Source organism: Asterias rubens, chromosome 1, assembly GCF_902459465.1.
Source record: "Asterias rubens chromosome 1, eAstRub1.3, whole genome shotgun sequence".
NCBI lineage: Eukaryota > Metazoa > Echinodermata > Asteroidea > Forcipulatida > Asteriidae > Asterias > Asterias rubens.
This window is the reverse complement of record NC_047062.1, coordinates 4,653,917-4,681,511: the sequence shown is the minus strand read 5'-3', so window position 1 is coordinate 4,681,511 and position 27,595 is coordinate 4,653,917. Positions and strand designations below refer to the sequence as shown.

Here is a 27,595-nt window from a genome sequence, read left to right as displayed (position 1 = left end):
TTTACCCACCCCAACCCTCCGATTGTTGTTTCACTGTGCTCTTGGAATCTGATAAGTTCTTCAGAGGTTTTTTAAGGGAGGGATGGGGGGTTACTTCTGTACAAGAAGGGAAGAGTGTGTCGGAGTATAGCATCATTTAGGGGGGGGGGGCCTCCCACATCTGCTGCATATCCAGCAGCCTTGCAATTTAGTTAAACATTTGAAGAACTCCTTCCTCTATTAAAATTCCAAAGTAAGCTTAAAAGGAAGCTTAGATAAAGGGATAATTGGTCCTGGAATTGTCTTTTACAAAACCTATAACAGGACCAAATAAAGCAATGGAAGACAATGTGTAGAAAACCAGCAAAAGTAAACTATAATCATAAACAAGTTTTTATTTTACTATTATTAATATTATTATAAAAGTACAATAAACACTGACAAATGTGCTGAGTTGGGAAATCGTAATTGAATGTTCCTTGTGATTTCTACTTATTTTCGAAGGGAAACAATTAATGGCCCTCTTCCCAAGTTCCCCGCCCCTTTCCCCGTGCTTTTTTTTTTTTTGTGTCATAGCGCCCTCTTTCGATAAAGTCTGGTCTCCATCTTCGCACAAAAATACTCGCGTAAAAGTAAACGGTAATGCGGTGACAGTACGTATATGCACCATGCTTGCGTGTTGAAAACATGCAGTTTATTTCTCGAAATTTCACTCAAATCAGTCAGTGTGTATTTTCTGAAGGATTGGTCAGCTTATGGCATTTTTTGTTGATGTCGTTGGAGTTTCGGAGTTTTTATCAAAATAGTTACTACTGGTGGTAGGCTTAGAACGCCAGAGAGAGTTCAACACTCGTTTATTTCCTATAGCATTATGAGGAATGAATAGTTCACAGTCCGCTGGTAGGAACCGGTAAAACACCAATCTGTCATTCCGCTCCGAGTCCGGCCTACAGCAGGCGAGGCAGGTATTACACATTGGGGTGCGCAGTCCATGTGGGGGTACGGACGGTGGCCGGCTAGCTAGCTCACGAAGTACACGTCATGCACGTACGTCGTGTGTTTGGGCTGGCGGTGTGTGTATGACTATATTTATATATGAGATGTTATGAGAGACCCCTCTACACTTTTTAAAGTTACAGTTTGCCTGAAGTTGAACCACAACTTATGCATTGACGTACTGCTGGAACCCTTGTTTTGCCAGGTGCTGTTGACTTGATTGAAGTTGTGCTGGTTACTACTCTACCCTGTCATGTTTGAAATTGCAACAATTGACCATGTTCAACTGTAGGTGGTTGTTTTTGTGGGTTTGCTTGTTGTGTTTACTGGACACAGCTTTGCTCAGCATCAAACAACTCAACAAAAGTGGGGCTGCACACCGATGTTTTTGCGAGGTGGGTATACAAGGATAACTTTCCAAATGGCGCCACCATTTTTCACAAATTTTTACAAAAGATAAAGAGATATCCTAAATTCATATTATTGAGGTAAATTAGATACTATCATAAGATAGGTCTAATATTTCATATCGGATGAAAAATTGATGGCGCCATATGGAAACTTTTTCTAACAAAAAAACTATTTGGTAGTTTATCTTCCTCCCTTGGGCCTTGTTAGGCCCGTAGCCAGGAAACGTTTCAGGGGGGGGGGGGGTCTATAAATGAAAGAAAATTTACATTGGTGCTTCTAGCGTTGGTGATATTGGTGAATCGGTTGTAACTTTGTTGAAAAGTATTTACGCTTTAAAATTAAAGACTTTTGGTAAGTAATTTTGTTTGCGCTCACAATTTTCAAAGGGGGGGGGGGTGGTAAAGAAATGGGAAAAGTTTCCGTATGGCGCCACTACTTTTTCATTCGCAATAAAATAATATAGTATCTAATTTACCTGATTGATATATCCCTTTTTGTAAAAATGAGTGAAAAAGTGGTGGCGCCATACGGAAAGTTATCCAAGACATGTTCTTCTTCCCTTTTCTATTTTGAGGGATTTTTTTTCCCAAATCCTTTAAAGGCAGTGGACACTATTGGTAAATTACTCAAAATAGTTATTAGCATAAAACCTTTCTTGACTACAAGTAATAGGGAGAGGTTGATACTAAAAAACAATGTGGGAAACAGCTCCTTCTGAAGTGACGTAGTTTTTGAGAAAAAAGTAATGGATAACTTTCCGTATGGCGCCACCACTTTTTCACTCATATTTACAGAAAGGGATATCTCATTGAGGTAAATTAAATACTATATTATTTCATATCGAATGAAAAAGTGGTGGCGCCATACGGAAACTTTTCCAAAGTAATTTTCCACGAATTTGATTTCTAGACCTCAAGTTTAGAATTTGAGGTCTCAAAATCAAGCATCTGAAAGCACAGTCACACAACTTTGTGTGACCAGTGTTTTTTTTCTATCATTAATATCTCGCAACTTCGACAACCGATTGAGCTCAAATTTTCACAGGTTTGTTATTATGTATATGTTGAGATACACCAAATGAGAAGACTGGTCTTTGACAATAGTGTCCACTGTCTTTAAAACAGGTCAGATTATTTGCTAGAGCAAATTTGAAAATATAATATGATCTTTGGATATTTTTTTGTAGTGCATAAGCACTCGACATAATGGAAGTATTTCCATGTGAGAAGTAAATCTTGAGTGAAAAAATGTGTGGTTTAAATGCGCCAAGTGGTATGAATGTGGCGTCTTGTTTGATGAGTTTGCTTCTTTATTCAAGTCAAACAATATTGCTTTAAGTCACCTGGAAGTGGTATTTTGTCAAATTAAAGCTTTTGTCACTAATGTGTTTTGATGAGTGGAATATCAATAAACAATTAACTAAGGTTTAAAAAAATTAGTTTCCATGTTATTTACAAATTTGAAAATAAGCCCGACCCGAGAGGGCGCTGTTCGTGACGTCTATCGAGGCGCGATGAATCTCATGCAGTGCCAACACAAGATAGTGATGCTTGGCGCAAGCTAAAAACATGCCCTCAAAGTTGAACCAATACCGGATTTTGTTCATGTTATGCAAATGCTCCTTTAGGTTCGTTACGTCTTTCAGGTACCTTCTTCGACTTCCCCACTAGCTGGAAAAATTGGGATGGCGTCATGTTTTAGAAAAGAACTTTTCTCTTCATGTCAAAATGTGTAGTGTATTTCGGTTTCTCGAAGCATGACGCTTGAAGTGTTTGCTGCACAGTGACCCCATCTTTAGTTGTTTTGCTGCATCCAGCAGCAATACATCTGGTCGAAATTGCCGGAAAAATGCAAGAAAAAACCTTTTTCGAAACGTACAAACTCACGACTAGGACTTGAATGTACTTGCACGTACGTGTGTTCGATGTTCGATCGAGGCAAAGTCTGCCTCGATTGACTTCACCCCCCCCCCCACACAACTTTATTTTAATTTTTTTTTTTTTTTATACATATCAATCGTTAAAAACAATTACCGGTACTCAAAACATTATTTTATTGTTCAGAAACATACACTCTAATGTTAAATAAAAATTATATTTCCAGGTGACTTTAATATCTTGATAATCCAAGAAATCAACACGTTGCAAAAGTCTGTCTGCATGTCAGATAATTAAAAAACAATCTAGTGAGTAAAAACCTGCTATTTTGGTTATTTCAATCTGGAATAAGACTCCTGTTGTACATGTGTAAAAGTACACCTGTACCAGTACGTATCAGGCCATTCTACCATGTATTAACAATTTGTTAAAAGTACAAAAGACAAGCTTTCATTAAAATATTCCTAGATAATTAATTGTTTTTTAATTTTTAATGTCAGTCAGATCCAAATAATGAATAATATTTTATATGTTGAGTAGCCTATACATTTAATGGCATACACCACGCTATAATTTAAATTAAAAAATAATAATTAAAAATTTAATTATCAAAACGACCCTGTACAGATTAGAGTATTTTTAATCACTATGATAATTAATATAACTTTTGCACCCCGCGATAGTTGCAATTCTTCTTCTGCAAATTAAAAAATTTGATTGTTCTGTTTTTTGTTAGGTTGATTCAATATAAGAAGAAGGGTCTTGTGTTAAAGGCACTGGGACACTATTTGTAATTTACTCAAAATAATTAATAGCATAAAGACTCACATGGAAACAAGCAATTACATGGAGAGCTGTTGATTAATGATAGTAAAACATTGTGAGATATGGCTCCCTCTGAAGTAATGTAGTTTTTTAGAAAGAGGTGATTTCTGTGACGTTCTACAGTAGACCTATAAAGTTTTGTGTAAAATTGTCAAAAAATACTGAAAGCTATTTTTGATTGAATATTTGATGTTGTCTTTATAAACCTGTAATTTACATAAAGTCTGTTATTACTTATTTATATACTTGTGTATAAAGGCTGTAATTTTTCTTGAAAGCCCAAATTGTTCTGATTCTAATTTTTTTTACAATTCTTGAAAACTGCATTCTTCATATTCTAGTTTGGGCTGGGGTGCTTTTTTCCCCAAAAACTCTTTGGTTTCCGGTTTGTTGTATTGTTAGTAATTTAAAGACACTGGACACTATTGGTAATTGTCAAGTACCATTTTTTTCACTTTGTGTATCTCAACATTGTATACAATAATAAACCTGTGAAAATTTGAGCTCAACTGGTCGTCAAAGTTGCGAGGTATCTTGTCACACATTTTGTGTGCTTTCAGATCATTGCTTGATTCCGAGACCTTAAAATTTAGGTCTGATCTCGAAATCAAATTCATGGAAAATTACTTCTTTCTCGAAAACTACATGTACGCCACTTCAGAGGGAGCCATTTCTCACAATGTTTTATACTATCAACCTCTCCCCATTACTCGTTACCAAGTAAGGTTTTATGCTAATAATTATTTTGAGTAATTACCAATTGTGTCCACTGCCTTTAATAATACGTTAAACTTTTCCCTTTATAACTCAATTTGCTTCATAACTCAGAGAAGAAGATAGTTTGAGTCATGACATGGTTTTTGATCAATTTTTCCTCTTTACGTAGCTTGATGGTCAAGTAGACGATTGCAATTGTAAAGTAGAATCCGTAGCCTCTTTCAACAACATCAAAATCGCACCGAGGTTACAAATCATTTTGACCAGAAACTTCTTCAAATTTTTCAAGGTAAGTTCTGGCTGTATTCACCAGTGGTAATAACCTTTCTGTAAAAATGCTTGTAAATCAAGTTAAAATATAGGAATTTGTGTGTCTGATACCTTGCTGCTTATGAAGCATTCTTCTTAATCCATTTTCCTCCTTGTTACTTTAAAAAAAAAAAAAGGTTTCATATTTGTTGTGACCGAGCAAATTAGAACACCCTCAGACTGAAAACCTAGACACTGCTAGAGGATAAATCAATTGTTGTATCTGTTACAGTAACCAGTGATTAAAGGGTCTATGTAACTTTTGTAGGACAAAAAACACAATGTCCACAGATTTACACTAAACTTACAAAGTTTGAAGATAATGATAGTAGAAAGCTTCCCTGAAAATATAACGTGCTGAGGTGCTGTAGTTTTTGGGAAATGAGTAGAACAATGTCATCAAAATAATTTTCGTCTCATGAGACGAAAATTATTTTAATCATTTACAAACATATTTTCATGACATTATTTTACTCATTTCTCAAAAACTACAGCACCTCGGTAAGTAATATTTGAAGGGAAGCTGTCCACTATCATTATCTTCAAACCCTGTAAGTTTAATGTAAATCTATGAACATTTTGAAAAAGTACCCAAATCCTTTAAACATAATGCAAGGTACATCATTAACGCCACTGGACACTTTTGGTAATTGTCAAAGACCAGTCTTCTCACTTGGTGTATCTCAACATATCTATACAATAACAAACCTGTGAAAATTTGAGCTCAATCAGTCATCGAAGTTGCAAGATAATAATGACAGAAAAAACACCCTTGTCACAAGAAGTTGTGTGCTTTCATATGCTTGATTTCGAGACCTCAAAATATAATTCTGAGGTCTCAAATCAAATTCTTGGAGGTCTCAAAATCAAATTCTCGGAGGTCTCAAAATCAAATTCGTGGAAAATTACTTCTTTCTCAAAAACTACCTTACAAGTTCAGAGGGAGCCATTTCTCAAAATGTTGTATACTATCAACAGCTCCCCATTACTCATTACCAAGTAAGATTTTATGCTCATAATTATTTTGAGTAAAAAATTACCAATAGTGTCATCTGACTTTAAACAAAAGGATATAGGCAGATTCCTGAGACTTGTCTGTATACACTGTCAAGTGAGCATTTCCCCATCAGGAATAGGAAGAAGAAAAAAGGATTATGACAGAATCAAACTCTAAATTGTGTTTAAAGGAACATTACAGAATTGATTTTTTTGCTAACGAAACAGTTGCTGGCAGTTTAAGCACTTTATGTAATTCACCAATACATAAACTGACAAACTTGTATAAGTTAAAAAATTGATCGCCCATCTAGGCCACGAGAGAATAGTGAATCCAATAACAAATTTTGCACTGCATCGATGCCAAAACAAAAAATGAATAAAACGCTCACTGAGCGATAAACCCCAAATGCGAAAATTAGATTTTAAATTATTTCTCATCAAATATGACATTTCAGAAAGATTTTCTGAAATACCATCATCATCATTAGACCGTGCAAGTTTTATGTAAACCTGTGATCTTCACGATTTTTGTTTCTTACCGACTCTGTAACGTTCCTTTAATTTTTTGGGACTTAGAACTGTACTTTACATGACACAGCTTACCTCAGTAATCTAAGGCCAACAGCTTGGGTGATGACTGCTGAGTTACTGTACCATATGGTGCTTGAATTAGTTAGAGTGAGGAAAGATCCTCGCAAATCATTCTAGGAAGTCAGCGTTAAATTATTTCCTGGACTGGTTCCTACAAATGATATTTCTATTTGATGCAATGTTTCAAATCCCACACTTCCTAGATGTAAAAAACATTTTATCATTCCTAAGTATTTTATCCTTCCAAATTAATCGCAATGAATTCATTTTTTTTAAAGTTTCTTACAAGAGTCAAATAAACTAACATTGTCCGAACAGTTTGTGATCTGCGTGCCTTTTGATAAAACATTAAATTAATTTTTTAACATAAAAAGGATTCAGAAAAGGCCCCCACAATCTGAGTTTCTGAATGTTACCATATTGAAACAAACAATTTTAATTTTCCTTTATCTGCATTGACACATTTTTTCTGGTGTAAATCCTACTGGAATTATTTTGGGTGAAATGCAGTTCCTTGTTTTGGACACTGCTTGTCAGAATTTACATGTTGTAAAGCAACCATTTACAACAAAAATATTATTGTTTTTTTTTTTTCCTGCTATAAATTCATTTGATGTTTGACCAGATGTTTGATGACACAAGGCAAACAAGGCTCGATGGGTTCTCATCAGCTGGATTTATTGATCTTGCCTCCACAATATTGTCTTCTGCATTCTGTTATTTACTGTTCAGGATGGAAATAAATGATATATTGAATTGAATTGAATTGAATGTAGTGCCACCAATGCTACATGTGTGCCTAGGCAACGGATAGTCAAATGTTTAGAAATAGTGGCAAAAGTTAACAACTCCAACAGCTTTTACATAATAGAAAATACCTCTCAATGCACATAAAAAGGAGAATCGAAACTATAGTGATGAAGACAAACAGAAGTGAAGCATACAATACCTTTGTCTTAATATAGTGTGTTATTCCAGTGGGATTTACACCAGAAAAATGCACACACAAAGGATAATTAAAATTGTTTGTCTCAATATCCAGCTTAGACAAAAATATATTAAAGCATAATTCATAAATACCTCAGACAGTTTCACTCTTCCTATTGGTGGATAGTGCGTCACGTGGGTGTGTATAAACCTTTGTTTATGACCAGTAAAAAGTGTTGAAACATGGGCGTGACACGCGAGCTTGCACCTGTTCTTATAAGACAGTCTCTTCATTCCTATTGGTCGAGAGCAACGGCTAAAACAGTTGTGCCTTATTACGCGATACGTTTGACGCGCACAGCATTCCCTTATAAGGAGTTGTTAACCGAGGGTGGTGGAGGGCTTTACCATTTCATAGCTGGAGGGGTGTTGTGTTGAAAGAAATCATTGAACAGAATAATTTTTGCATTTATTTTACTTTTTGACCAAAAAGTGTTGATGTTTTTGACCGAAAAGGTATTTATGAATGGGAATCAAAGTGTGTTGCATCGGTTTTCATCAAGTGGTTTAAACCCGCCGAGGCCTGGTTCTTTATAATTTACGTTGACTCTGTCTCGGTAAAATTATCAAGAACCAGGCCTCGTTGGGATTAAACCACTAGTTGAAAACCTCTTCACCACACATTGATTCCCTTATTTACTTTATAGTATATATTCCAGCAGCATAACACAAGGAGAATATAGCCTCAATGTCCCCAAAAAGAGGATTTAAAGTTTGTCAATGTGGGGAGAAAAAAGAACAACAATTTACAAAGTATTTTATAAAATGTGTATTATGAAAATTGTAAGTAAAATAAGAAGCAAACATCACCATAAAAAAATGCTTTTAGTAGTCTCTCCACCTGACCTTCTGCCAAATCCCAATCCTCAGTATCATAATTAAAATGCTGGGGTGTACAATGTACACGTATTTTATAATTGACTCAACAGTTCAATCAAATCGTTTAATTAAAATCTTGGCACTGAAAACCCTTACATAATGTAAAATGTTTAAATCACTCTTTAAAAAAAAAGAGATAAATTAGAAGCGATGATTTAAGTTTCAAAACAGTTTTTTAAAATTTTGCTCCTCGTTTTGTTTGTCGTTAATAGTTTTTTTTTTCTTTTTTTCTTTTCTTCCTACAGGTGAATTTAGATAAAAGCTGTCCCTTCTGGTCTGACGATAGTGTCTGCGCCTTACGTAGCTGTGCTGTCTGTCCGTGTACAGATGTAAGTAGTTGCCATACATGTAGTTATTAACACGTTTCCAACACCTCCTTTCTCATCTCCTCTACTTAAAGGTAGGGGTCACACTTTGGTAATGACAGGCCTGGAACTTCATTTTTAAAAGGGGCAAGGTCATTTGTATGTAGCAAGGGGCACTTCCATTGGAAAATCTTAAAGTCTATTGGAATATTGATGGGGCACCAAGGCCGGGCAAGGAGTCCTGTAATACAATGTAAATTTTGCTGTCATTTCTATTAGAAAGCCTTCTGGTATAAAGATGGTAACGTTAGTAAGCATCCTCTGAAACTAGTTCGTCTGAAATGCTAACGTTGATTAGAAAACACTGTGTCGAAAAAAATTAAGGCAAGATTGGTTTGGCTTTTGGGGTTTCAAATTTCCATGGTGTCAATTTGTGAATGCTGCCGCCAGAGAAGTGGTTGGCACGTGCAGTCACTTCGTTTTAAACGTGAATGGATTCGATGCTCTTGATCAAAACACTGATTGATAACAACTAATCTATACAGGTAACGCTATCAGTGTTGGTAGGGCAGCCTGCTACAAAGTTAGACACCATTTGTCGTGTCATTGCGTCCATCTTATCTGGGTATGAACCAACGTGTAGTCAATCAGGCGTGATTCAAGTAAATTAGCTGTCGCCGTGTGGTATCCACTTCAATGATTACAATCTTGTATCAAAACCGCTGAAGAGATTATTATAGGACTCATGAACATGTGACTACAATAATTCACGGTTAATTGAACATCATGAGAAACTGCGACAAGTACACTTTTTAGTGGGTTAAAATATTATTTACATGTACAACAAAATCTGTAAACATGTCAGGGCCCAATTACATTGGTCTGCTTACCGCCAGGTTGTGCGCTTACGATCCCCATTCTCTGCCTACTGTGCAAGCGTTGATTTCTACGCTGGCTGTGTAAGCGAAGATTGCCTAGTATCGTGGTAAACGTATGCGCACAAGTAACAATTTTCTGCTAACTTGATTTCAGTCCCGTCCTGATTTTTCAGTGATTATCTCTGTTATTAATGTATCTAAAACAGACACATACTTCTCTACCCAGGTAACGTCAGGCTTGTATCCCCTTACAGTGCTAGTCGCTTTTTTGGGGTCTTGTCTTTCTTACGGTCTTCATTACCAGTAAGATATAGGCCCCTAATAATATTTATAATAGTAATAACAGCTGTATTGTGCATAGTGTTGTGCATAGCTGCAATTTTTTGTTCCTAGTTTTTAAACTGTGTTAGTGGCTAATTATCAAAGAGGCTCCCATCTCCATGTATTTACTATTCATTCTGTGTAATGAAGTCCTTTGTTGCTATGGTAATCACACTACAGTATCGATTGCTTGCTAGGGAGCCGTTCTGTGATAACAAGAGGCTTTATTGAGATTGATATGATCAGCTAGATCTTTGTTCCGAGGACAGCATGTACTTATTTTACCTCTTTGGGAAATCTCTCAATCTTGGGCGTCATAAGATTTGTGAATATATCAGGGAAATATTTGATGATTTTTTTCCCCAGCTTGGTGCCCAAAGCAAGCATATTTCTAAAAATTCTGAAAAAGATATGAACCATTTTTTAATTTTCTCAGCTGGAGATATTGATTTTCTAAGAAAATTGTATAATTATGTGTGGATCTTGATTGAATTTTTTTAACCAAAAGTTACACACATTTTTCATTTAATGCCCTTTCCGTCTTAACGGACATGAAATTGCAATCAAGGACCTTATATTTGCACTGAGCCGACAAGCTGAAACTTGGCTAATCTGATTGACTGGCAAACACAAAGACACGTGAGCGCAGTAATTGACAATGCACTCTATCCTATAAGGATTATAATGAGTTGGCTCTAACTGATCGAGCACTGAATCGTCCCTATCCCTAAGGTAACCCATATGGAAGCACTGTGGCATAAACTATTTATCAATTCATGTACATGATACTCATTAATGCATTCATTCATTTATTAATTGTCTTTATTGTCCAAAGATATGGGAAAACTTACATAACAGGACAGTTAAATTGAAACACTTAGAAATTAAAATAGAGTTAAAAAGAGACAATCTCAAAAAAATATATAAATTATCTATAATCAGTGCTGCACAACACAGACAACAATGGCCAGAGTAAGAACAGATCAAACATTCTCAAAATGCACCGTGTGCCAACATCAAACATTAACACAATTCTACTAAATTGGAATTGGCTATTGCCTAAACATCTTTTGCTGACGTAATGCCAACATCAAGAACCCCAGCTTAAAGCCAACATCTACCTGGCCTGCTGCTACATATCAACATTAACTCGATGTTTTCCATCTATGTTGATATTGATGGACAGCTTAAAAACAATGGGGTTACCAGTACGACATTACAGAGACCAACATTGGTTCCTGGGTGGATACGAAAACAAACCTGTTCATAATTTTCGTTTTACTTCTGTTGAATATATATCAAGTTAATGATCCCTACAAAACATCCATGAACCAATCAGTTTGATCCATGTGTTATAAGATGAAATAATTCAAGGGACACATTGTCTTGGATCGGGCGAGTTGGTCTATGAAAAGCGGTTGAAACTGTTTGTTATAAAATGCATACATTGCAGGTTAGAAAGATGTTTTAAAGGTAGAATATAATGATCCATACTGTTACAAAGTATGCCTCAAAATTGCACCGTTTTCCTTTTACTAACTTGGCGAACTAACACGGTCGGCCAATTTGTGGAGTCAAACATTTTACTCCACAAATTGGAGTGCTGTGTTAGTTCACGGAATATAAAGAAAACCGTGCAGTTTTGAGGCATATTTATGTGGATCATTATATTCTACTTTTAAAACATCTTTTTAACCAACAAACAGTTCAAACGCTTTTCATACCAACTCGCCCAATCCAAGGCAACGTGTCCTTATAAGGTGAATTAATATTAAATAGTTGTTAGTTATTAAAAGCAATAAAAACCAGCTGTCTAAACTATTCATGGTGATTGTCTAAACATGTACAATTTGCCAATAAAAACTAAAACACAAAGTTTACACAAATTACATACTTGTAGTCAATGTGGTTGTATCACTCCTTGAGTAGTTATTTGATTTATGAAAACTGATTTAGACAATTAAATTGTGAACTAACATTGTTTGTGATGTCAAACATTATACTGATAGTTGTTGGCTGATAAATAACAATAAAACCTTTATATATAGAAGAGTTTGCGGTAACACCATGTAATAACAATCTCTAAATGAGTTGGGGTGGTTCTGAAGAGAACCGTTGGATCATGGTTGGATTAACTCGACGTTTCGGTCAGTATGCTCTGATCGTCTTCTGGAGAATGCTGGACTCTGATGCTGCATGCTGGTTAAGTACTGGGCGGCGGATCAGCTGTTTTAACTATTCAACATGATGTTCTAAACTTGAATAATTCGCCGATACAAAATAACATTCAAAATTTAAGATGTTAGGTCAAAACATAATATACTGTACTTGGCTTAACATCCTTCAGTGTTTCTGAGATTCTGAAGTATTGATTATATTTGACGACAAATAATTTATTACAAATATTGAATTGTGCGCACATGTATGTTTTAGCTATTTTATTTATATCTTTTTGAATAAGATATGTTTCAGTACCTGAAAACTAGAAGCAAACTTTTGATCTATTTTTGATTTTTGACCATCCTGGCACAGCTTAAAGGATTGGATTGGTCGAGTTGGTCTTTGAAAAGCGATTGTAACCGTTTCTTATAAAATGCATATGATTAGAAAGATATTTTAAAAGTAGAATACTATGATCCACACAAGTATCACTCGAAGTAGCGTGGTTTTTCTTGTATCTCGTCGACACACACGGTCGGTCATTTATGGGACTCCCATAAATGGCCGACCTTGTTAGTTGGCAAAGTAAAAGGAAAACCACGCAATTTCGAGGCAATTGTGTGTGGATTATTGTATTCTACTTTTAAAACATCTTTCTAACCATATATGCATTTTATAACAAACGATTACAAACGCTGTTCAAAAACCAATAGTGTCCAATGCCTTTAATACTTCATTGCAGTAAAAAGTAAACATTTGAACTCGGTATTACACATAAGGTATTCTTATTCAACTGAAATTACATCGGACATGTTCATTCATTAGTTTACTGGCCCGACACTTAAACTACTGGCCTCTTGCCTGCATTCCAGTGTAAAATTCGAGCCCTGGTACATCATTGAAGGATTTTGGAGTATTTGAGGTTTGATACACATTTAAAAACCAAAGAATAAAATAAGATGTGCAGCAATATCTGGAAACCTGCCTGCCTTGAAACAATGTAACCTCAAAGGTTCCACTTTGGCAAATCACCAATTCTAGACCTTGCCTTCAGGAGCAATATTAATTTAAACTGATATTAATTTTCCTGCAGGAGCAAGTGCCTTGCGGTTTAAAAGAAGAGGAAGGAATAGCTCATGGAAAAGAAAAGGTTTGTGGTCATGTGTTTAAAACAAAAATCTATCAATTAGGAAGCATCATCAAGTCATTTTAATAGATGTTTAATTTGCATTGGAGTAAAGAATATTCATTTTTTTTTTTTTTTTTTACCCGTACACACCGATGTGTGTTATCACTGTATACTCAGTACTTTTCTGTGAACAAAAATCACCGGCATATTACTTGGGTGGGATTCGAACCCACGACCTATGCAATTCTAGAGCAGTGTCTTACCAACTAGACCACCGAGATTGCCCGGTGGCTAGAGGCAGCAGTTTTAATCCTATGTTTCAGCAGGTTAATGTTTTCATCGAGTCATGTTGTAAGAAGAATTTGAAACTGTGTAGCACCATGTGTCAATCTCTTTTAAGTAGTGTTGGTTGACAGCTCGATGTTTCGATCAGTATGCTCAGATTGTCTTCCTGAAACCAACCAACACTGCCCAGAAGAGATTTCTGTGTGCTGCTACCACAAACCTTGACTCGGCATTGAATTTCTAGCGATGTTGAGCGCAAAGTAGTTCCTTGTGCAAGTTTAGAACTTTTAAGTTTCAAACTATCGCACACAAGTTTCAAACTTTCGTGAGCCAATATGCAATGAAATGGTCTTATCAGAGAAAGAGATGCAAGCAATTTAGACCTTACAGTTTTATATTAGTGAAGAGTTCTTTATATTCACATCTTCCCGTCCCTTCCTAATTACGCAGTATTATCCGCAGACGGATGAGGAATCGTCGTCTGACAAGTCGTGCGACTCTCGCACAAATGAAGAGATCCGGCTGAGTGCCCTGGATACGACAATCAGCAAAGAGAATGAAGCTGTCTTTAGGACGTGGACTGAGCATGATGACATCTCTGTCACTTTCTGTGAGCTGGACGGTAGGTTAAGACCATTGCTATTTGGTGTTACCTGTTACAATATGCATTAAGTTGTTAATTGACCTTTAACCTTTCAAGTATTGCATTAAACGTTCCAGGGTGTAGGGGTTGGGAGGCTTAAAACACAACAGTGACTGTCTTGTGTGCCTAAAATCTGTGTTTAATACCTATGTATGAAGCATAACATTTTGAAACATTACCCACACGCTGAACTTAGTGTACTTTCCTGAGCCCTGTGAAAAAAAAACCTTTTTCATTCTAGAGCAGATGTCTAACAACTAAACCACAAAGATTGCTGGGTACCATGGGTACAGCAATAGTTTCATAGCTGTTAAATTTGTATCGGGGGGGGGGGGAAGTATTTTAATTGCTTTTACCCATGCACCAGATGTGTGATAAAGCATTGTGTATATACTTGGTACTTTCCCGAGTCACATGAAGAAAAAAAAACATAGGCATATTACTTGGATGGGATTCAAACTTGCACCTAGACCACCGAGTAAAAACCACCATCTTTTTATACGCATGTAGCTTCATTAGCAATTTCCTTTGTTTACCACCAAAATGTCGCTGTTGTTGTGAGGAGACAGATGAGCAGTCTTTGATTTCTCTTTTCAGATGAACAGTCCGTGGGTATGCAGTATGTAGACTTGACATTAAACCCTGAGAGGTATACAGGCTACAAAGGCAAATCAGCATGGAGGATATGGAACAGCATCTACAATGAGAACTGCTTCAAGTAAGTAGAAATTCTGCAAATTGCTACTCCGGAAGCAGAAACATCTGGGGCCACTTTCATAGAGCTGCTTAAGCAAAAAATTTGCTTAAGCCTGAAAATCGCTCGCTTATTTTACATATGTTACTGGCAAAAATTTCATGCCATATACAGTGCTTGTGACTGGTATTTAGCTGTTGTTTACTTAACATAACAATTGAGTGGAGTCTTGGCCGGTAATCTGATTTTACTAAGCAAGAATTTTTTGCTTAAGCAAAACTTTGTGCTTAAGCAGCTCTATGAAATTGGGCCCTGTTTACAGGCTTTATGACATTTGGTCCAGCTCTTGGTGTCATTTGCAAGCATAGAAACCTCACCTTTGGTCTTGAGTTACTGCTTTCAACAATGTGTCAAAAGAATTGAGATTAATTAAACAGCTACCTGAGCGGAATGTTTTCAACAGAAATGGTATTTTTACTTGTTTATAATGCACTTGTTCACCATTTTAACGTAATTTTGATATGTGTACACTTCTGAACTTTTCGTAATTATCGAGTAAAAAATCAGGCCCCTACCTAAAGGTTTTTTTGAAAAACTAAAAACACTTCTGCCGTTGAGAGCGGGCGTCAAAGGACAATGCCGCTGACGTCATTTGTGGGAGTTTGCTTTGTTATACATCCACGCTGCAACAAAGCGGCTTTATCTACTTATGACGTTTTGAGAGTGATTACGTAACGGGGCTTTTCGCAAATCTCGCAGAAAAGCTCTGGACAAGGGCATACAAAAAGATTGTTTTTTTACACAATTGAAACCTATTTATAATCATATGACTCGATTTCCTTACTCATCGAAAACATTTTAAGTGGAATTCAGCAAAGTTCACGACTTGACATTTTCGTTCAAGCAGGTCTTTAAAGGCAGTGGACACTATTGGTAATTACTCAGAATAATTGTTAGCATAAAAACCTACTTAGTAACAAGCAATGCGGAGCTGTTGGTAGTATTAAACATTGTGAGAAACAGCTCCCTCTGAAGTATTGTAGTTTTTGAGAAAGAAGTAATTTTCCACAAATTTGATTTTGAGACCTTAGAATTAGATTTTAAGGTCTTGAAATCAAGCATCTGAAAGCACACAACTTTGTGTGACAAGGGTGTTTTTTCTTCCATTATTATCTCGCAACTTTGACAACCAATTGAGGTCAAATTTTCAAAGGTTTGTCATTTTGTGCATATGTTGAGATAAACCAAGTGAGAAGACTAGTCTTTGACAATTACCAAAAGTGTCCAGTGTCTTTACAGGGTCTATGTACTTTTTCCTAACAAAAAACACAATGTCCACAGATTTACATTAAACTTACACAGTTTGAAGATTATGATAGTAGAAAGCTTCCCTTGAAATTTTACTTACTGAGGTGCTGTAATTTTTGAGGAATGAGTAAAACAAATAATTTTCGTCTCAGTTTTAGCGTGTTAAAACGTATTAACCAGTTATGCTATGGTTTTGGTATAATATCATAATGGGATTTTACATGCTGAAATAATTTTCGTCTTTTTGAGACGAAAATTTTTTGGTGACTTGTTTTACTCATTTCTCAAAAACTACACAACCTCAGTTAGTAATATTTGAAGGGAAGCTTTCCACTATCATTATCTTCAAACCCTGGAAGTTTAATGTAAATCTGTGGACATTTTGAAAAAGTACCCGAATCCTTTAAATGAGAGTGTTTACAAAGCACACTACCTGAGGTACCTTGTTTGTTAATGAGTGAGAATACTTGAAGTTGAAATTTTGCTTTATGTTAATCTGTCTTGAGTTTATAATCGTTTATAATTATTCTTTGTTCATCAACAGACCGGAGCCAGTCAATGCTAAAGGTTATAAGTCACTGCTTTCAGAGAAGTCAGTTAAAGGTAAATATGGTGTTCAAATTGGTTGTATATATATTTTGTTTTAAAATTTTTGTTTTCAATTGTTTGTCACTACTTATCCCTATCCGCCATCATGGTTTTATCCATAGGCACCCTGCTTAAACGCATCAAAATGCATTACAGTTGAGATGAAAAATCCTGCTAAATGCAGCAAAATGCAACATAATTCTGTTTTGGAAAGTTGGGATCCTGGCAAAAATTCATTTGGGTTGTTAGTAAACGGCAGCAAATTGCTCTCATTCACCACTTGCAACACCTTTTTGAATCTATTTAAAGCCATTGGACACTTTCGGTAAACAGTGTTGTCCAAGGCCCATACTTTGTGTACCACAACTTCTATATCAAATAACAAACCTGTGAAAATTTAGGCTCAATCGGTCATCGGAGTCGGGAGAAAACAACGGAAAAACCCACCCTTGTTTCCGCACATTTCGCCGTGTCATGACATGTGTTTAAAATAAATCCGTAATTCTCGTTAACGAGAATTTATATTGTTTTGCTGTTTTCTCAAAAAGTAAAGCATTTCATGGAATAATATTTCAAGAGAAGTCTTTCACCATTGCCTTCTGTAAACCCTGTAAGTTATTTGTAAATCTGTGAACTTTTTTTTTTTTTTTGGAACCGAAAGGGTCCAATGGCTTTAACTAGCCATATTTATATGCAGTTTAAATGTAACTGAACTCGGAGCTAGCATATTCAATTCCAACCATTTTTCCCTCCACTCTCTTTTCCCCTTTTTTGTTTTCCCCAAACCTTTTGGAGGTACGTCATTTACCTTACAATATTTACTCATGACCTAACCTATCATACTTCTGTTTCACCCAAACCTGCTTATCACCATCCTCTGCAGTTTCCCAATACCTTAAAGGTAAACCATCAAACCCAAAGACTGGCTGATGGAAAAAATATTGGTTTAAAATACGAGGGTTCATTCTTCCAAGATCGTTTAAACATGATTGAGTTTGATTCAAGAAAAACTTTGAAATCGATGCAACCAGGCATAACATTCTTCCTTCTCTGCCCTTGGAATTATCTGCAAAGCTGTGATTAAATAGCCTGGACAGTCTATTGAAGCCTACACCATAATCTACGTGTAGGTCAGCCCTCGTACTCAACAAAATTCTCAAATTTGGTTCCAAGGACCAAAAAATCTCATCTTTTTCATTTTATTTTAAAAGAGTGAGCCCTCATATTCGTGACTGCATTGATTGTTGTTCTGTTCGCTCTGGTTTGGTCAACGCGTTGTGCTAGTTAGATTCCTCTGTTCTGAGTCTGCCGTTTTGTAGAAGAGTTGGATTTTGTGTACTGACTGTACGTTCAACACTTAGAGCATAGGTTGGCATTCGTCATAGAAATTTGTTTCTGCGGTTAAATTAACTGAGCTGCTAGAAAATGTTTTTTCAAACCAGAAACACTTTTTTAGTAAAATAATGGCCATCAAACACAGCTTTTGTTTTATATTCACCGTATTGAACTTACCCTTCCAAAACTCAGAAAACTGAATTTGAATCATCAATGTTTGAGAAAAAAAGTTAAATTAAAAAAAAAATTGTTCTATTCTTGTGTGAAACTTGAACTTTTTGGTCAGTTTGCTCAGAAAAACAACACAACAGCAAAGCAAAAATTATTCACCAAAGACTGAAGCTCAAGCTTGCTCCTGTGCCCCAAGCAATGGTTTCGAAGGACTAAGTTTGCCTGCTTTCTATGCTCTTTATGCTCTTTATCATTTTAGCAGTGTTTGTGCAATAGACAATAGAGTCTTGAAGGTTTGTAATCTTTTCATGGAAATATACCGTCTCCTATAGCGAGTTGGGAGCAGTGAGATGCAGTAGATGCAGATGAGAGTAGTTTTGTTGGCACATCTGTAGTTGAAAGGCTGTTCTCTTTTCTTACAGTTTTGTTTTTGTATGTTATTTTGTATTATTGTGATCACTTGATCCAAGTCGCTTGTAAGTGCAACCATGGAGTTGAGTTACTCAATAGTGCATCATAGCCTCCATATAATAGTCTGTTCTGTGTACCTTTTATACTGTGTTTAAGGTCTTGATTATTCTACATTAAGTTTGGGAACATTGTTATCAAGCTATTGGCCTTGTTTCAGGTATCGTTATGATTGGTTGCAACAATTCTGTGCACATAAGTTGAAAGCAATGTTGTAGCCATAGTGGGCAGTGCCGGGCGGGTCTTCTCCAAACTAACAAATTGTGTACAATGCATTGGTCTAGTGGTTGAAATGACCACAATGTGCTGATGAAACAATGTAAGGCACACATACAGACCTAGATACACATGTGTGTATGACCCCGTGTCCGAATTGGCAGCTATGACTACAGCTACGGCTAGAGCTACGACTGTTGCCAAAGGTTGTTGAGGATGTCCTATAGTTCAATGCATGATGATGTTCGGTGGCAATCCAGCCCTAGACATAGCCGCAAATTCGGACACATCCATAGGTCCTGTCCGAAACTGCGACTTTGACTACAGCTACGGCGGCCGTCGCGACTGCCTATTCCTCCACACTGGCAGACGCGCTGATCTAAGCTTACGCTGATCTAACCAAGGCTGTAGCCGAAATACCGTTTCGGACACGTCCGTAATTGTCTTATTTTGACATCGTGGTTGTGTTCCCTGAAGACATGTCATTATAACATGGTTAGCTACAGCAAAGGGATCAGTCTACAACACTGAGCACCTTAAAGTAGACATTTGAGCTCCATGTACATTACTAAGAGAGGTTTGTGGGAACACCATGTACATGTACATTACTGTCAAATTAAAAAACATTCTTAGGACATAAAAATTGAGATCTAGTTTTGAGGATGGACAATTAGTTTTATTTGGATTAAGACCCCAGTAAATAAATACATATGTCAGGTCACCTCTTGTTAAAGTATTTATTTTTTTCTGGTTTCTAGTGTTCATCGTTTGTTTGATAAACCCTATCAACATTTTAGCTTTTAATTTGACTGTGCTCCTATTCTTGTTGGTATCTATGTGATGTAGGAGGGAATTCAGTGTAACCAGAATAATGATGTGTGTTTGTGCTCTAATTACAGGAATGTGTCTTGAGAAGCGGGTATTCTACAGACTGATATCAGGTCTTCACAGCAGTATTAACATTCATCTATGTGCACATTACTTATTATCAGGTACGTTAGATTGTGTCTACTACCGATTTGCCCCTTAACAAACATTCATCTATGTGCACATTACTTATTATCAGGTACGTTAGATTGTGTCTACTACTATCGATGCTGCTGACGTTGCTCCTACTAATGTTGCCCCTTAAAATTCATCTATGTGCACATTATAAGTTATCACACAAGCGCGAGTGGAATACGGAAAAATATAGCGCTTCTGCATCCCATATCCAACAAGGCCGAAGGCCGAGTTGGATATGGGACGCAGACGCGCTATATTTTCCGTATTTCCACGAGCGCGCGTGTGATAACGTATTTATCTTCAAGCAAACTTGGTTCGTGACATAGAACACACAAGACGCATGGTAGTGATATTAGCCGTGCAATAAGCTTGGGCGGTTCCAGAAATTTGGGGCTCGGTTCCGGTTCCGAAAAAAAGCTCGGTTCTGAGACATACCCGGTTCCAATTAATATAAAACATAAGCCGCCCGTCCCGAGCTCACACACACAATTGAGCCGATCTATTTTAACTGAAAATAACCAAGTTAATCAGACAACGGTCCCGAGCTCACACACACACAATTGGAGCCGATCTATTTTTAACGAAAATACCAGAATACCCACCCCAAGTCAATCAGACATCGTGCCACCGAGCACCTATTCTCCCTGCATTTAAACAAGTCTTTGATTTAGCCGGCAGTACGTCCGTTGTGTAGCAGTACGTCCGTAGTGCAGTACGTCCGTTGTGCAGTACGTCCGTAGTGCAGTATGTCCGTAGTGCATGCAGTGTGTTGTCTCTGTACATACAAGTGTACATGCCTGTACATGCCTGTACATGCATACAGTACTGTGTGTTTTGTGCATGGGGCAAGCTTTTATGAATATGGATATATCGGCAGCCAATCACAACGTGCTGTCTATTTGGACTTTGGACTCTGTACATGTACATGTATATGCATGAGATATACATGTATAGATGCCTATGCATTGGAGGGGGCTGTGCACTGTGTATGCAGCCACATGTGATAGTTGATACTCATGTCGGCTTGAAGCCTTTGCACACTGTATCTGCGGTCACCGCTTTCAACATCAAGCCTCAATTTCTAGAGCCGGTTCGTCGCAGGATCGGCTCCACAGAGCCTTTTATAGTTGGGACTCGGTCTTTTAAAATCGGAACCGACAAAAGCGGGTACCCGGTTCCACAGAAGAGTGGAACCGCCGGTCCGGTTTTCAATTTGGAACCGGGTAGAACCGGGTAACCGAAGGAACCGCCCAAGCTTACCGTGCAATATAGGTTTTTATCACCACTCCATTCTGCGAATCTGATTGGAGGATTAGCACGTACTTGAAGATAATACTTTTTATCAGGTACGTTGGATTGCGTCTACTACCGTTGCTCCTTGCAACTGAAAAGCATTTTGGTTACACTCTTTCTCAATGTTTGAATGATTCGGCAAACAATTGAGTCAAGTGTTTTCGTTGTATGATATAAAATTAATATTATTAATTGGCGCTAATAACTTTGAAAAGGGCACGAGAAGAAATGTTCAGTGTTAGATGTGGGAGGATAGGGGAAAACCCATGCAATCAGGCAGGGACTGAAAAACCAATCCGCATGCAAGGCTCCGGTCCGAGGTGGGATTTGAAACGGGGTCCACCGAGGTGAAAGGCAGGGGAAAGAAACCACTGGGCCAACCTGATCCCATACTTGATAATTTAATATATACCATATACACTGAAGAACAAAGTAACGCCTCAAATGAAGCAGATATTTCTTTTTTTAATATTCTCCGAGCTGATCCCCATCCTGTTCTTGTATCTTAACCCCTTCGATTGGCCGTTCTGGCCTGGACCTGTTTTATGGACATCCAAAATTGTTGTTACTAATTCGATTCATTTCGTAATGGTGAAAATGAGAGAAAAGTAAACAAAAGGAGGCTTGCATTAAAATGCCCACTGTTAAATACAAACTGACACCAACAAGAAAACAAGTATAAACAATTTTACAAAAACTCCTGGTAAAAGTGCGCAATTTGGATAAACAGTACCAAATCCATCAAATTCTAGACAAATTCATGGGATGGATTGTTTATGATTTGAGATGGTCGTGGTAAGAGTGTTTGAATTTAACAATGGAAATTTGCATCGTGATTAGTTTTGGTTTTACCTATATACACTGATGTGTGTAGGCACTGTATACTCAGTACTTTCCCTATCTCTATGGACAACAATTACAGTCATATTACTGGGATGGGATTCAAACCCACAATCTAGGATGAATATTGTTTGAATTGCTTTCATTATAATTTGCCTTGTGTGCTTTCTCTCAGGTGGGATGTTCGGTGTTGAGACATTCGGCCCCAGCGTGGACGAGTTCCAGAAAAGATTTGATCCAGAAACAACAGATGGTGAAGGCCCCATACGACTGAAAAACCTATACTTTACTTACCTTGTAGTGCTCCGTGCACTAGCTAAGACCGCCCCTCTACTTGGACAGGAATCATTCTATACAGGTTTGGGGATTTTTCTCACCCTCTCTCTCTCTCTCTCTCTCGAATTGGAGACTTGCTTGCTTTAAGTCCTACCAAATACCAGTACAGCTAAAACGCACCAAGGTTTTTGATGTGGTTTGCAACCAAATCAAACCCCAAACTTTGTTGCACTGTTCTGCCTTTAGCAAGGTTCTAGATGCCTGTAGCATGTCTGTGTGCAATCCCAGTCCCAGAAAACTTCAATGCCTTTTATGCATTGAGCTGGGTCCAATGCAAAGGCTGGCGGGAATAAGTTCACCTAACAATGCAACAGAGAGCCAAGATTGATAGGATGTGTATTAATTTTGATTGCTAAGCAAAGCGTGATGTTGCAATTCAAATTACTATGGTAATAATGTTGACACTTCATATGAAGATGAATCTTGGAGAATTGTGAAATTGAGACCTGGTTGTTGTGTAAAAAGTTACCAACCTGCCTGGCCTAGGTGACACTTAACAAGACATTTTACTACATGTAGATCTGTCAGCCAAATAATGTATTCTAACAAACAATACCATTAAGTATAATTTTCTGATTTAAGTTGTTGCAGCTTTCTCCCATAACACAAGAGGAACAGTCAACATTCTCTCCAAGCTGTTCCGGCTGGCTAGATCAATGTTAAAAAGCATCCCTATTTCATTTGAAATATTGACAAGTGAAAAAGCTGACTATCTATATAGTGAAATGACAAGCTAACTACAATGTTCTTTTTCCTCAGGTGAAACTGCTGAAGACGCAGAACTGAAAAACGAAATCACAGAAATTTTGGAGGTGGTCAAACAATTTCCAAATCATTTTAATGAGAGTACAATGTTTCAGGGTGACAAACTACAGGCTAAAATATTAAAGGTAAGAAATGTACTGCAAGGTTTAGTTTACTTCTGAAGGAACAAGGTTAAAGTTTACGTGAAAAGTTATTCATGTTAGTTGTGTGGTACACGTCGTGAGAAAAAGCAAGTAGGCTGATTTGTCCCTTGGTCAGGAGACCAATTTCATAAAGCTGCTTAAGAACAAAAAGCAGCTAAGAAAAAGAAAAAAAATCATGCTTACCAGAGTCAGGTTAGCAGTCACATTTTTGTGACTGGTATCCTGCTCTTTTCTGCTTAGTAGAAATGTGTCAAGTTGTATTTTCTGCTGAAGCAGCTCTATGAAATTGGGCCCAGTCTCTTGACACATGTGTTTACTGTGGTGTGTTCTGGCCGGCTCTTGACACGTGTGTGTTTACTGTGGTGTGTTGTGGCCGGCTCTTGATACGTATGTGTTTACTGTGGTGTGTTGTGGCTGAGCTCACCACTGTACTAAATTTTTGGTGTTTATGATCAGCATGGGTTCAAGTACTTGTCTACACACTTCTGTCCTTAAAGGCAGTGGACACTATTGGTAATTACTCAAAATAATTATCAGCATAAAAACCTCACTTGGTAACGAGTAATGGGGAGGGGTTGATAGTATAAAACAATGTGAGAAACGGCTCCCTCTGAAGTGACATAGTTTTCGGGAAAGGATTAATTTTCTACGAATTTGATTTCGAGACCTCAGATTTAGAATTTGAGGTCTCGAAGTCAAGCATCTGAAAGCACACAACTTCGTGTGACAAGGGTGTCTTTTTATTTCATAGTTACCTCGCAACTCCAATGACCAATTGAGCTCAAATTGTTTTATGCATATGTTGAGATACACCAAATGAGAAGACTGGTCTTTTACAATTACCAATAGTGTCCAGTGTCTTTAAGGAAGGACACTTATGTGACGTCTAAATTCTCTGTGTTTGCCTAAGTGGTTTCTGGTATGGTTGGTTGAAGATTGCACTACTACACTGTTACATTTGTTTTCACTGTGCACTGGTGTGTATTAAGCACTGTTTACTCAGTAATTTGTTGATTTATGTGAGAAAAACCACAGGCAACTCACTCATGTGGGATTCAAACCCACAACTTTGAATTGCTAGAGCAGATGTCTTACTAGACTGCCGAGATGGCCTGGTTGCCAGACGCAGTTAGACTCCTATGTGTTAGCAGCGGGTACCAATTTAAAGCCATTATACACTTTCGGTAAACAGTATTGTCCAAGTCCCACACTTCGTGTATCACAACTTATATATAAAATAACAATCCTGTGGAAATTTAGGCTCAATCGGACATCGGAGTCGGGAGAAAATAACGGGAAAACCCACTCATGTTTTTGCGCGCGTTTCGCCGTGTCATGACATGTGTTTATAACAAATCCGTAATTCTCGTTAACGAGAATTTATATTGTTTTACCGTTTTCTCAAAAGTAAAGCATTTCATGGACTAATATTTCAAGAGAAGTCTTTCACCATTACCTTCTGTAAACCCTGTAAATTATTTGTAAATCTGTGAACTTTTTTTTTTTTTCTGTACCGAAAGGGTCCAATGGCTTTAATAGATGTTAAATTTGCAGTGGGGATCAAATTTATAATTTTGGGTTTTTACCCTTATGCCATGGTGCGATGTAAATAAATTGGTCTTTTATTTCAATCATAATAATAATAATAATTTAAATTTGTTACGTTTTTTTTGGCAGGAAGAATTTAGGAATCATTTTTTGAATATTTCCCGCATTATGGACTGTGTTGGATGCGACAAATGCAAACTATGGGGAAAGTTACAGGTAGGTTTTCAAGAAATATTTCAGTGAATATTAATGGGTGTGATAAAGAGAAGGTTCCAATGCTCCCGTTTCTTACATTCACTCTTTCCCCAAGATTTTGCCCTGGACCCAATGGTCATAAAGCTGTTTGTTGGTTTGCATATTTTTGCGCTAAGCAGAAGTGTGTTTTTATGATCATAACATGCACCAAATTATGAGTATCAAGTGACCGGGGCTCACTTTAATAGCTCTGCTCACCATAAGCAAAGAATCTGCACATGCGAAAGCAGGGAATTCCACACTTACGTCAAGCGTATTTCATGGGTTAGCGGGGAATTTTGGCTTGTGCGAGTGCGTACTCCACGTAACTAGGCATCCCTCGCTCAAACAGCTCGCGCAGAAATTCAGCGCTTTCCCTGCAAGCGAAGAGTAGTGATCTTAAGCCTAGAGTTGGGCGGTAAGCAGAGCCATGAAATTGGGCAAATTGGTGTCTTGTCTCTATTGAAAACTCAACCCTTTTCTGTTGGCAGTTAGTATTTGAAATCCAGTAAAGCCCTATTCATTATTCATGGTGCAAATTTTGGCGCCACAGTCCTGTTTTCACTGTGAATGTTTCGCAGAGCACAAGTAAACTTTTGCAAATCATTTTGGTGAATTTAGGACGTCAAAACTTATGTTCAATAATTTGAATTCACAATCGCAGGAAGTTTGAACCGATCTTTAATCTTCCATAATCTTATAAAATTTCAATTCACTCTATCATCCACAATACAATGGAAAATTCAATTCGGCCTTTTATACATCAAATTTACAAAATTTACATAAAATGATTTTTTTAACCATAAAACAGAGCAAAACTTACTGTACATTTACATCCAGATTCAAGGTCTTGGCACTGCTTTGAAGATTCTTTTTACGAGTCCAGATAAACTCAACCTTGGTCGGCAGGAAATCATCTCCCTCTTTAATGGATTCGGAAGGTAGGTGTTGGGAGAAACTCTGAAGTTAGTGATGTTAGAGACAACATTAAGTTCCTGTTCAATCCTTTTTTGCCGTTTTGCCAATTATGTGCTTGAGGGAGAGAATAGTGGCTGTGTTGATTTTTAGCCTTGAGACCTTGGCACGAGACAGCGCTGGCGCGGAAAAAGCTAGTTCGTAAGGGTCAAAATTAATTTTTCAAGAGAACTTGATGCTAGAATTAAATTCAAAACTCTCCTTTTAACTTTTCAATGTTTGCAAGGCACAGCCCCGATTTATCTTCAGGACTTAGTTCACAAATACATTCCTTCGAGAAATTTACGCTATAAGTCAAAGTCTCTTCTTGTCATTTCCACCCCTGTTACAAAATCTTATGGTGCTCGCTCTTTCCAAGTAGCTGCAGCTGAAATGTGGAATGGCTTACCCGAGTCTGTCAAGGATGCTTCCACAGTTGACACATTCAAAAAACGCCTTAAAACTCATCTTTTCAACGCTTTTCAGTAACTTTCTTTGATGGTTCATTCTTCCTTTATTTTGTTTTCCTTAGCGCGTAGGGACTTTGTTTTAGTGATATGCGCTATATAAATACGGTTTATTATTATTATTATTATTATATTTATTTGTTGTGTGGATTGATTGAAATCCCTCAGGAAGCAAATTGTTTTTGGTTTCAGGATACAGAAGCCTCCTATTTTTAGACCGCTTAAGTCAAATGTAGAGAAACGGACTGGCTTGCTAATATTGTAAAAAGCACTAAACCAACATAGCGTAAGGGTCTTATCCAACGGATGAAGCAGTAGTGTCTGTTAACCTTTCTGCGTTATGTAACCTCGTTCTACAATTTAGTGCTGTTTCTCCTGTTTTGTTTAGTATTGTTGTAACGGGCGCATCCATCACAAGCCTCTGCTTTTAGGATGATGCCTCCATGTGCGTATGTGGAAATAAATGTTATATTTTAGTGAAAAGTATTGTGTATGTTCTCCAGCATTTATATTTTTCAGCAAGCATTGTATCCCTTGTTGCCTATCTCAATACTCTTCTCTTTAAATCTTTTTGCAGGCTTTCTAGCAGCATCCACAAGGTTCAAGAATTTCAAGCATTACTTTCTGAAGACACTTCAAGAAAAGTCAATAGCCCTGGGAAGTCTCCTTTCCTATGACAGGCATCGTCAATCACAATCCCTCCTTTTTTCTTCCCCCCCCTTCCCCTATTTGTATTTGTACATTGGTACTGTAAATTATTGATACCTTTATTTCACTTTGAGAATTTGTAAGGATTTTAGTGTTGAATTGCTTTTGAAGCAATACCTCAAGAAAGATTCTTTCCTTAAGTCTTTAGGTAATACGCAATATACATGTACCTACACTCTGTTCTTTTTAAAGCCATTGGACACTTTCGGTACAGAAAAAAACAAAAGTTCA

At 37.2% G+C, this 27,595-nt stretch overlaps 1 protein-coding gene across 3 annotated transcripts; it reads left to right on the top strand.

The window, feature by feature from the left end:
- Positions 1 to 663: 663 nt before the first annotated feature.
- Positions 664 to 27,595, top strand: LOC117297621 (ERO1-like protein beta). 3 transcript variants are annotated; one of them, XM_033780758.1, is made up of 15 exons: positions 664 to 944; positions 1,181 to 1,370; positions 4,975 to 5,094; positions 8,816 to 8,899; positions 13,328 to 13,384; positions 14,099 to 14,270; positions 14,889 to 15,009; positions 16,838 to 16,896; positions 17,765 to 17,782; positions 19,971 to 20,063; positions 22,385 to 22,567; positions 23,305 to 23,435; positions 25,131 to 25,217; positions 26,076 to 26,176; positions 27,234 to 27,595. In XM_033780758.1, the coding sequence occupies exons 2-15, from the start codon at positions 1,254 to 1,256 to the stop codon at positions 27,331 to 27,333; spliced, it is 1,443 nt and encodes a 480-aa protein (XP_033636649.1). In that variant the 5' UTR covers positions 664 to 944; positions 1,181 to 1,253; the 3' UTR covers positions 27,334 to 27,595. The 3 variants fall into 3 exon arrangements, with proteins under 3 accessions (XP_033636649.1, XP_033636640.1, XP_033636658.1); XM_033780749.1 differs by having other exon boundaries at positions 664 to 1,370; XM_033780767.1 differs by lacking the exon at positions 17,765 to 17,782 and having other exon boundaries at positions 664 to 1,370.

Excerpts from the sequence above, each read along its gene's own strand:
- LOC117297621 (XM_033780758.1), top strand. The coding sequence starts at position 1,254 with ATGTTCAACTGTAGGTGGTTGTTTTTGTGGGTTTGCTTGTTGTGTTTA. Across the intron at positions 5,095-8,815 it reads ACTTCTTCAAATTTTTCAAG|GTGAATTTAGATAAAAGCTG; the intron begins GTAAGTTCTGGC and ends TTCTTCCTACAG. Across the intron at positions 22,568-23,304 it reads ACAGGAATCATTCTATACAG|GTGAAACTGCTGAAGACGCA; the intron begins GTTTGGGGATTT and ends CTTTTTCCTCAG.